This window comes from Lipotes vexillifer, unplaced genomic scaffold (genome assembly GCF_000442215.2).
Source record: "Lipotes vexillifer unplaced genomic scaffold, Lipotes_vexillifer_v1.1 scaffold474, whole genome shotgun sequence".
NCBI lineage: Eukaryota > Metazoa > Chordata > Mammalia > Artiodactyla > Lipotidae > Lipotes > Lipotes vexillifer.
In genome coordinates, this window is record NW_006772385.1 from 1927392 (window position 1) to 1939845 (window position 12454).

At 38.4% G+C, this 12454-nt stretch overlaps 1 protein-coding gene across 4 annotated transcripts in view; it reads right to left on the bottom strand.

Moving 5' to 3' along the window:
* RUNDC3B (RUN domain containing 3B) overlaps positions 1–12454 on the bottom strand; it is a 150294-nt gene that overhangs the window by 19757 nt on the left and 118083 nt on the right. For 2 of the 4 annotated variants that reach the window (XM_007447465.1, XM_007447464.1), the window contains one exon: positions 6128–6274. The exons of the other annotated variants lie outside the window; for them this stretch is intronic. In XM_007447465.1, coding sequence (XP_007447527.1) covers positions 6128–6274 — 147 coding nt within the window. The remainder of the gene's footprint in view (positions 1–6127; positions 6275–12454) is intronic. 4 annotated transcript variants of the gene reach the window in all.

Sequence of the window (12454 nt, forward strand, 5' to 3'; positions counted from 1 at the left end):
AAAAAAAAAAAAAAAAAAAAAAAAAAAAAATGAAGGGCTTAAGATGAGTTTCTGACACTGATATTTCACTATAGGAAACTTGTTAATATTATTAAATTTTAAAAATTACGCACAGAAGTATTTACAAACAACAAAATACCCAGAAGCAAAAAAGACTCTGATGAGTAAGGACTGAGAACTTGACAGCACACATTTACAGACTCTCAAGGACTCACCCACTGAGGGAGGAAAGCATGTGAAAGCATCCTATAATAATGGCAACACAAAATGAGCTTTCTGTGTGACCTACCGAAGTACCTTTTAGAATACCACACTTCTAAACCCAAAGTGATTTAGGGACCTTTCTACCCTTTAGTGAATAAACTCTGAGTTTATTGGCTTTATTTACTTAACCAAATGTTAATGAATATAAAAATAAAATTTGGTAGACAATGATGTTCTGAAGCAAAAATAAAAATTCCAAGCCAAAACTAAGCACATTATTCATAAGATATTAAGAATAGTACCATACAGTATCTTCCTTGCATGAAACTATTTCCCACCACCTGGCAGGAATCTAGTTCAGCTGCTTTCAGTAATGACAAAGAACGGCTTTGGTTTCCTCATTTTTTACCATATTTCCAATGCGACCGGCAGCTCCATCTGATAAACGTTTTGTTGTCATGGAGCAGACTATCTGTCTATGGGAGTTCTGTCTTTAAAAGGTCATCACTAAGTCCTATCTTAGAATTCTAGACTCACTAAAAACACACTGAAAGATTTAAGTGTAACCCACCAAATACGTCAAACCAGTTAACGGTCTGTTCCTATTTCTCAGGGTATAATTTCTTTTTTTTTAATGTGTTGCTGGGGGTTGATACATTTTAAAAAATTTTTATTTTATTTTTTTATACAGCAGGTTCTTATTAGTTATCTATTTTATACGTATTAGTGTATACATGTCAATCCCAATCTCCGAGTTTATCCCACCACCACCACCAGCCCCCTTACCCCCCTTGGTGTCCATACGTTTGTTCTCTACATCTATGTCTCTGTTTCTCACAGAGTATAATTTTTAAATGGCAAGAGTTTAATCAAAATAAGAACCCAAGATAGTAAGAGTCATGTAGGAATTCCTAAACTTGTAGGAATTGTCATGAGCAGTTGGGACATAATAAAATCCACTGCATTCAATATCTTACTATATAAGTATTTTAAAACCACTCAAATTCAGGACTTCCCTGGCGGTCCAGCGGTTAAGACTCTGCGCTTCCACTGCAGGGGGCATGGGTTTGATCCCTGGTCGGGGAACTAAGTTCCCACAAGCCACACGTTGTGGCCAAAAAAATAAAAAATAAAAAATAAAAAAATAAAATCACTCAAGTTTTGACTTATATACATAGAACTGGGTACCAAATAAAGGCAAATTAAAAGGAAACTGAGCAACAGGGCTGAATTCAATTATAAGTAAATTTTTCTACAATTTTATACTTTATATCAATGCAGATGCAATGATATGGATAATCTACATTACTTATTCGCCCATTAGACATACTGAGGTCAGTGATAATTCACATTATCTGGTAGTCATTGGGCAACAGAGAGACAGAAGAAGAAACTATTCACATGTACAAAATAAAAACAAATAATGTGCTCTGTATACACAGAGGCACATGACTGTGTGTGGAAACAGAAATATGCCATTCTTTTTATTCTTGGTTTGATTTTCATAGAAGTATGTTAAAGGAACAAACTAAGCATTTGTTATAGCAGAACATCTATAAAGTCTCCATTTACTACAAAATGGAAGGATGCAAGGGAGCTTGAAAGGATATATGTGAGTCAGGTCAATGCAAAACTTATTTATAAGAGATTTCTACAGCCTCAGTGCTTTAGGGAGTCCTACTCTAAAAAGACTGGAAAGACACACAAGGGAAGGAGAACCTCTAATACACCTGAAGTGATTATATCTGATGCATTGGAGTCATTAAGAAAAGTAGGCCTAAACTATAGATCATAAAGGGCACATAAAGGCTCATAATTCTTAATAATTTTGTGAATAATAGCCAAACTGGAAGACAATGATAAATTTAGAACACTAAAAAAAGCTTAAGTAGGGATTCCCTGGTGGCGCAGTGGTTGAGAGTCCGCCTGCTGATGCAGGGGACATGGGTTCGTGCCCCGGTCCGGGAAGATCCCACATGCTGCGGAGCGGCTGGGCCCGTGAGCCATGGCCGCTGAGCCTGCGCGTCTGGAGCCTGTGCTCTGCAACGGGAGAGGCCACAACAGTGAGAGGCCCGCATACCGCAAAAAAGTGACAATGAATCTCATCTTTTGGGATGGGAATGATGGGTTAGGCAATAATCTAACAAGGCTATGTAACAGATAATCTAACAAGATTATGTAACAAATATCTAACAAGCTCATGTGACCTAGACTTTACATAAAAAGATACATATTAAAACAGAACTTATTGGAGACAAAAAAGAATCAATTGCTCTATGTGTGTTTGAGAGTGTGCTTTACATATTTATTTATTGTTGAGCTTTTACAGTGAGCCTATAATGCTATAATATCAAACATGATATTCCTATGTTTGAAATAAAGGAAAAGATATAATAAAATCCATCATAACTAATCTTGCCAGGTCTCAATAATAAAGAAATAAACTGGAAATGATATTTTTAAAGTTTTATAAACAGTATATTAAATGGAAATAAATTTAAGATCTATTGTGAAAGGGATCCTTCCATGACCAGGTGACCATAGTCAAGTTATCTGGCTCATTTTAAGAAATGTCAACAAATCCATGAAATTCATTAAATCAAACAGTGCACTCTCTTTCTTCTCAAAGCCAACTGGGCGAATAAATTTCCAGAGCCCCCAGAGAAATAACTATAGACATCCCATACTCTTAGCAGAAAATTATAATGACTCATTATAGGGCCAGTTTCTTTCTCCATATTATCAAGAGAGCTAGTACTCCTTACTAAAGAGGCTTTGGCCAGCTCCTCCATAATGTGCAGTCTCTCATAAACATGTGTTGGACTTATTTAAGATATTGCTCAAATGAAGAGGAATTAGTTACCAAGTCAGTTCGAGAGCTCTGGCTTATATTATAAATTTGAAGAGAGCAAAAACTGGATCCTGATGAAAAGCTATTATTTGTTTCAAACATGATTTATACAGCACTACTCTGTTCTGAAAATCCGAAGTCTCCATTTTTACATGAAAAAGTTGGTATTATGTATTTTGAACAATTGGGGATTTGCTGGTCATTTAAATTTTATATAGGGTTTTACAAGCTCTCTAAGAAAGTAGAGCTTGGGATGTTGGGTGAGTGTATATTCTCCAAACATGAAAGATACAAGGTTATGTGAGAGTATAAACAAAAAAAGATTATATAGGCTATAAATAAATAAAGATTTACCAGGAAATTATTAGGTGCCAGGCAATTTATTACCTCATATGACTCTTACAATTCTGTTTAAATAGGCATTACCCTCCAATATTAAACGTGTGGAAACAGAAGGTAAGACGAGGAAGTGAGACTTCCCTGGTGGTGCAGTGGTTAAGAATTGCCTGCCAATGCAGGGGATACGGGTTCGAGCCCTGGAGTCCGGGTTCGAGTCCAGGAAGATCCCACACGCCATGGAGCAGCTAAGCCCACAAGCCACAACTACTGAGCCTGTGACCTAGAGCCCGCAAGCCACAACTATGGAGCCCACGTGCCACAACTACTGAAGCCCACGCACCTAGAGCCTGTGCCTCGCAACAAGAGAAGCCACCGCAATGAGAAGCCTGCACACCGCAACGAAGAGTAGCCCCCGCTTGCCGCAACTAGAGAAAGCCTGGGTGTAGCAATGAAGACCCAATGCAGTCAAAAATAAATAAATAAATATATATATTTTAAAAAAAGAGAGAGAGAGGAAGTGATGCTTAGTGTTACACAGCAAGGAAGCAGCAGAGATACTTTTAAGTCCTGACTTTAAACTGTAGGTCCAGGGATCTCAGAACTACCCCCTCGTGCATACTTTTTGTTCAGGGATATCAATTCGGCAATAGGGCCACAGAAAAGCAATACCAACATCTGAGGGCAGGTTAGATTAAAGGATGATGCTGGGAAGGAAAGGGTGCCCCTTCTTAAACTAATGGAGTAACTGAGTCAAGAGGTATAAAATCTAGATCCATTCTAAACAGACAAACAGGCAGTTTCACTGCATTCTTTTCTGAGACTGCAATAACTTTTGTTGCTGCTACAATATTCTGTAAAAAAGTCACTATTACTGCATGCAAAGGTAATCTGGAAATAAATCTTCCACTTAGATGTCCTTATTGGTTCCTCAATAGGTAGCTCTATGGGCAGGCAGTGGTACATACATGTCCTTTGGCTAAAATATTTTACCTCCCACTGTCTAAAGTGACCATGTAGGTATTGCAATAAAAAGATATAGTTATTAGTCTTTTAACTTGTCAGGATATGATATTATAATATTTTTGCAGTTAAAAAAGCTGGAGTGTCTTATGTTATACATAGATAAGTCTACCAAGTATTGCTATAAATTCATTTTTTCAATTATAAATCAGAAATACAAATAAACTAATATTCTTCCATTCATTCAATGTCACAGAAAGATAAAATTATATACTAGGATAATAAGATATATTCCAGTTATTTATGACTTTCTTAAGGATGTAAGGGGAATTCAGTTCCAATCCATGAAAGGCCCAGTCAACACCCTGAATCATACTAAGTGTGGTGCAGGAGATGCTGAAGAGGGTTCTACCGATTCATTCTGTAAGTAACTGGCTCACGGTTCCCTACATATCTCTAACAATCAGTGAAACAAACATTAAAGCCTCTAGCAATTTTTTTTAAACGAAAGGTAAAATTTGAGTTCTACCTCTGATAAATGAAAAAAATCACAGAGTAAAGCAGGCAGAAATTATGTCTATGCCAAAACATGCCTTGTAGAAACAGTCTGGCTACTAATTACCTAGTGGAAGGCACCCTATCAAGCACAGAAAGAAGTGTGTTGCTCGACCAGTGAAATTTAAAGCAAGGGCTCTAAAAGAAAAGCGGAGAGAAAAACAGAGAGAGAAAAAGAGGGAGAAGAGAAGAGAGGGAAGGAAAGGAAGGAGGGACAAAAGAAGAAAGGGAGGAAGGGAAGAGAAAGAACAGAAGGAGTTGGAGGGAGAGCAGGGAAAATAATCAGAAAATTAGCTGAAGACACAGAGGAAAATAAAGACATTGGAAAAAAAATTACCATGATGGGAAATGGCTAAAAGCCAAAGAAGGTAATACAAATTACACGTTCCAAAATGCGACTACCTAAAGAAAGAGATCCTAAAATTTTGCTGCTCTCTCAACACTGGGAAACAATGAAGAAACGAAATAGTCCTGAACATTGGGACAAAGAAATAGGAGAAGGATCTTGTGGCCTATAGGTGGAGTGATTATATCTTCAATATCCCCTCAAAATTAGATTTACTGAAAATGAGCAAGTCTTTCAGACCCATCAAGAACAAGTAAATTTATTTCTACCCTTTCATGAGATGGAATTTTATGTTTTATCACAAACATGAAAATTAGTCCTAATGCAAACACCAAAGCTACAATTGAAAAATAGATGGCTCGGGCTTCCCTGGTGGTGCAGCGGTTGACAGTCCGCCTGCCGATGCAGGGGACAGGGGTTCGTGCCCCGGTCCGGGAAGATCCCACATGCCGCGGAGCGGCTGGGCCCGTGAGCCATGGCCGCTGGGCCTGTGCGTCCGGAGCCTGTGCTCCGCAACGGGAGAGGTCACAATAGTGAGAGGCCCGCGTGACGCAAAAAAAAACAAAAAAGATGGCTCATAAAATACAGGCTCACAGATTTAACTGAAGGACTGCCTGAAGATTAACTAGAGGAGAAGTAGGTAGCTGGTGGATTTCTCAAATTTTGTTTACTTCTCCAGGGTGCCTTGGCTTCATAACATTACCACATTCACTGCCTTAATCTAACCTTACTAAGCCACAATAGTCTTAAATCCTACTTTTGCTCTAAGCTAATAACAAACTCAGAAAGAAGAATGAGAAACCAAAGTGGATAGCCATGTGTTTGGTACAACTAAGTTCGTAATTAGTTGGAAAAAAAAGTATCACACTTACTCATACCACTGTTTATTGTGTTTTCGGTAAAGCAACGTATCCAAGGCAACAGCATTGACATCCAGAGCTCCTGGGGAAGGCCACTGGTTGGTGAGGTGGGCAGTTAACTCTTGTCTTGATCTTAAATCATTATTCTTTAGCACAGTCCTGTGAATATTAAGATGGTGAGTGCTTTTGTCTTCACTGTTCTGCAATGGCACAGGAACCTAAATGGTATCAACTTAGGCCCCCAAATTCACCTTTTTAAAATGGTATGTTAACAGAATGTGACCAGAACTACAGGAAGGCTAGTTGGGGCTATGACTGTTTCGTCTCCTGCAATATGTGTTTTTCATTCTTTCTCTACTGCTACAATAAATCACTACCTGTGAAATTCAGACTTCCTATCTTTTCCCCAGAGATATTACTAAAGGACTAAGGGACTCAAGATGCATTTTACATCTTAACTAAAAAACAATGGTGATATCTTAGAGTTGCAGGTGATCAGACGCCAGTTAACATATAAAAGAGAGTAAAGAGTCCATGTGTATGATTCTCTAGCTTCAAAATTCACAATCTGTTGAAGTAATTTAACTCAGTAGACAAACAAAAACAATTAAAATGAATAAAAAGAAAACTAATACAGAAAAATATAAAATAAAAAATCCATGAGGTTCCTGTAATTGTTTTTGATAAAAGTGACTACTAATAAATCTTCATGAAAATGATTATATCAATGACAATTACACTGAACAATATAATCTACTGGAAATATTTCAAGTACAGAACGAAGCCTTTATAACAACTCATGGTTTACTTCCATTTTTGTAGAGCTGTTACTTGTCAGTAACAAGTTGCAAAAGAACTAGCTTTCTCCCAAGATTTCAATTTCACAAACCAACTGTCACAAGACTAATTCAATATTTGAACTGGTAGTTCATTTAAAAGCATAATTCTGTTTGGAAAGCTCTTATTCTACCTCTAAAATGCCTTAAAATACCACCTAGGCAATCTGCATTCTCAAACAGGAGTCCATGACTTTAGCGTTCCAAGGTCCTGACCCACCAGCTCAGAAGCAGGAAGTAAAATGTGCCCGCCACTAACTTTCAGAGACCATAGTTTGTTGTGGGTGGCGGAGGGTCAGTGGTGCGCTAGCAAGATGCTCCTACACTGGAGAAAATCAGCCTGCACAACACCTCTGGCTATTAACCATGATTCTAATGGAATAATCCCATTTTTTTATGTCTCTAGCAAGCTCCATACAAATATTTCTTATTTTATAGAATATGTGTGCATTTAAAAATGTTTGCTCCACTATGTCCATAAAGAAACATTATCTGATGTCAACACTAGATTCTCTCTTACAATGGAATACTAGAAGTGAAATAGGCAGAAATCAGTGAGAATGTCTCCCATCAAGGTATTCCTTCAGGCTAGGTCCAACGATCTCATTTCACTAGAAAAGGAATGAAAAAATTTTAAAAGGCTTTTAAGGTAATTTAACATCGGTTTTTTATGAAAACAGTAAAGAGTGATTAGAAAACTTCTAAGATTGACAGCAAAATAGTATAAAGCAGAAATGGGGATTACTGGCCAGAGAATCTATTATAATAAACTACCATTATTTTGGGTTCTCTTACTAGATTTCTCTCTTTCACATATTCCCTCTTTAGGGTTCCCAGTGAATGTCACTGGAGAACTCAATTCCAATGTCATAACTGGCCTACAGGAAATATTCAGAGCAGAACGGAAGAAAGGCAAATGTGCATCTGAGGAAACGCCATTGGTAGAACTCAATGATAAGTAAATGAACGATCTTCCACTTCAGAATATATTCTTTCTGGAAAGCGAAAAGTCTTACACCATATAAAATGGAAAAAGGAACTGAAGTTTCACAAGAGTTTTTACACACTATTTGCTGGTGGAGAATTTTTGCCCTATGACGAATTAAGGTACTGCCTTTTTCTATGGGAAGCTGCCTGGTCCTCTGAAACAGGAGATAAGAAATCTCAGCGTATTGAATAGGCCTAGTTTTCATCCATGCCACATCTGTGTTCCACCGTTTGTGAGGAATGTGGACACAGTAAATCCTGGCACTCGCCTTGCTACTATGAAAAGGAAAGCCTCCTGAAGGATGCTGTGTAAGGCAGGCCTTTTCTCTCACCACTCCAGTACACTAGGGGGCAGGCAAGTGAATTAAGTTAGGTTGAAAACCCCATCCCTGAATTTTGAATCTTGACCGGAGTCCATTAGAGTGATAAACAGACAAAGCAGTTTATTTGTTCTAGCAGTGAGGTCCTGACCAAAATGTACCAGCAAGGAGATGTTCCTGATGTTCCTACTTCCCAACCCTCTGAAGTATCTCAGCCTACCTCTCTCCAGGCCTACTTTCCCAGTATCTTATCCATTCCATGAGTTATTGATATCAATCTAATGAATTCCATTTGTGCTTTAAGAGTTGGTTGCGAATGCTTGCAATCAAAGAATCCCATTACTTACCTTAGAACAAGCAAAACGTACCAAGTTAACTTCAAGACCTACTCAACGGTAATCCAACTGATGTTAATATATGAAGAATGAGGAAATTTCTCATTTGGCCAAGCTTAAAAATAGGTTCATCTTAAATTACTCAACAATTACTGCTATTTCATAGTGCAAAATCAGGGGCAATTAAAGGTGAAACTATGTGATAATTAGCATTTAACTAATTAAAACTCTAACCAATGCTAACATTACTGAGCTAATCTAAAAACTAAATCATTCCATATGAGATAGATACTACTTGTCGTTTATGTCTATAAGTCAATTTAACATTCTCTCATTAAGGTAATAATTCTACAGAAAAATACACTAAGGGGAAATTGCTTAATTTACTGAGAAAGTAGAAATCATATATGTATTCCAGCTAATTTTAAGAACTTTCCTGTAGTATCTACCTCTGAACTGGGAGACAGTCAGCTATTTTCTCTTTAGATTCTCAGTAGGAATTATTTAGGAATTTGGCCACGCACATGCACACACACACACACACAAATGTAATTCAATCTTTTCCTCCCCAGCTTTACTGAGGTATAATTGACAATTTAAAATTTAAACATTTAAAGTGTACAACTTGATGATTTGATATACAATGTGAAATAATAACCACACTCAAGCTAACTGACACATCCAACACCTCACATAGTTAACGTCTTTTTTGTGTGATGAGAACACTTAAGATCTACCCTCTCAGAAAATTTCAAGTATACAATATTGTTAACTATAGTCACACTGTTATACATTAGATCTCCAGAATTTATTCATCTTGCATAACTGAAACTTTGTACTCCTGAACCATATCTCCCCAACTTCCCCTCTCTCCAGGCCTTGGTAACAATCTTTCTATTCTGTTTCTCTGAATTTGACTATTTCAGAGTCCACATATAAGTGGGATCGTGCAGTATTTGTCTTTCTGCATCTAGTCTATTCCACTTAGCATAATGTCATCCATGTTGTCATGAATGACAGGATTTCCTTCATTTTTAAGGCTGAATTATCATCCACTGTGCCTCTATGTATGTATACAGACACAGGGTCTTTATATATATATCACATATTCTTCATCCATTCATCCATGGACACATGGACACTGAAGTTACCTCTACCTCTTGGCTACTGTTAATAATGCTGAAATTAACGTAACAATGCAGATATCTCTTCAAGATTCTGAAACAGAGTAGGACCCTGAAGGGTCCTCCTGGGTACATAAGGCTTTCCGTGTCCCCAGTTTCTTGTTTGTAGAAAAAGGCTTTGTCTCCTAGGCCTTCCCTGAGTTCCAAAGAAGAGATTCAAGCAGTTGTTAATTAGGGAAGTGAGGGAATGCAGAAACAAAGGAAAAGCAGTCAAGAAACAAGAGCTCAGTGATAAAACAGAGTCTGCATTCTTCCTCGAGGCATATACAAAACAATCTGACACATATCTTTGAGCTGTCCTGTAGGAACTAAGACCCCGCCCCCCAGCCAGATGGAGGATGGTGACTACAGGCTGGCCACAAGCACGGGACCCCAGACTGGCTGGAACAAGAAGGTTGATGATTAAGATTCCTGAAACGCCACCCTGTTACCTCACCACTAACCAATCAGAAAAAAGTCAAGTCCCCTGCAACCCTCATCGCAAATGTTGCCTTTAAAAAAGTTACGCCCTGGCCAGCTAGTAAGATGGATCTGAGACAAACCTTTGTCTCCCCATCTTTTCAGCACCGTTTTCGATCAATAAACCTTTCTCTGCTCCAAACTCCAACTTTTCAGTTTGTTTGGCCTCACTGTGCGTGGGGCACATGAACTTGGGTTTGACAACAATCCTAATTTCCCTTCCTCTGGATAAATACTCAGAAGTGGGATTGATGGATCATACGATAGTTCTATTAATTTTCTGAGGAAGCTCCATACTGTTTTCCAAAGTGGCTGCACCAATTTACATTCTCACAACATTGTCCAAGGAGTCCCTTTTTTCTACATCCTTGCGAACACTTATCATCTATCGTCTTTCTGCTAACAGAATTCTCACAGGTGTGAGGTAATATCTCATTGTGATTGTAATTTGCATTTCCCTGATGATTAGCGAAGTTGAGCATCTTTCCATGTACCTGTTGGTCATCTGTATGTCTTCTTTGGAGAAATGTCTTTTGCTCATTTTTTAATTGGTTTGTTTGTTTGTTCCTATTGAGTTGTACAAGTTCCTTATATATTTTGGATATTAACTCTGTAAGGGAGCAATGTTTGCCACCCCAAAATACATCTCTTTGGCATAAGAATTAATTTAGGATGATTGTTTTTAAGAAAAGGAAGACTCAGAAGTCTTTATTTTTACCATCCCCTCAGCTACCTAAAGAATTTAGATAATGGGTCTGGTTCCAGGAATAGAGCTATCACCAAAGACACCTTCAAAGAATGTGGGCTAGGTGTGGTAAGGGAGAGATCACAGTCTACTCTGCGTCCCACTATCTCTGCATGGTCAAGCAAACATTTACTTTCTCATCTCCATGTAAATTTCACCCCTCCACTCTGAAGTCCCAAACCACTACTTCCAACATCCTACCCTCTTTTGTCTTTAGCTGAAGATGGTATTTAAGGTGAGGGTTTCAGCCAGAGCACCCTAGCTTCAAAAACTAGGTCTTACATTCTTTTGAGCCCTCAATATTACATTTATTATTTTAATGAAAGACAAAAAGATGGAATTTCCACAGTTTGGTCTCTTTCCTTCCTTTCAGAGATTAGGCTCAAGTCTACTGCTACTTACAAGCTCTTTTAAAAGATGTAGAATCCCATACTCTATATTTTGATAGCAGTGCTCAGTCAATTCAAAGCTGTCCATATTATTCTGTTCACTTACTTGATTCTTTATCCTGTGCCTCCAGACTTGAGGGTTATTCTCTCTCCCTCACTTTGCTCCTTTCCCACTTACCTCAGATGCTGTGCTGATGCTCATGATGAAGCTTTACTTTCAGCCTCTAGATATACATAAGGCATATAGCCCTTGGCACTTAGCATTTAGTATCTGTGACTCCACGTACTCCTAAGTAATCCCAAAGGTCCATGGCATGAGGCAATTTTCAATTTTGATAAGTCAATACATTGGAAGCCGATGGCTACAAGGCAAGTTCTGACAGTGAGTCTAGCAAATGCCCAACACCCCTGCTGCACAACCTTTGTTACTTTCCACTTACTATTTATTTCCTGATGTACTGTAATTCTCAGGATATAGTCCAGTACTATTTGTGACAGGGCACACTGAGAAAATCTTAGGCTACGAGCTTCATGAAAATAAAGGATCTAATCTACCACGACTACAGGAGTGCAAAATTTTACGCTAATGAGCATAATATTGAGAATCATAATGACAATAATGAGAATGAGGTAGAGAGCACTGAAGTTCCAGAAAGGGAAAGCCACCAAACACCAGGTGTAGATACACTCCACCCCTCACTCTTCTAGGAACACAGGGTAAGAGAGTTACGGCCTCCCAGCCCCTCTTGACGACCCTGAAAGAGGAAGAGGACCACCACTCAGGCACTATTTGTTTACTGTCGGTGTTGGTGGCTGCCGTCCACTCAGTGTAAACTCTATGAAGGCAGGGACTTTGTTTTATTCACTCCTGAATCACTGGCACCTAGAACAGGGCCTGGCTCTTCATGGCATTCTCAATATTTATTTGTCAAATGAATGAATGAAGGCCAGAGAAGTTACAAAAGCAATTTAGCACCAAAAGAAATAATGAGTTACTTTTTTTTTTTTTTTTTTTTTGGCTGTGCCGCACAGCATGTGGGATCTTAGTTCCCTGACCAGGGATCAAAATTGTGCTCCCTACAGT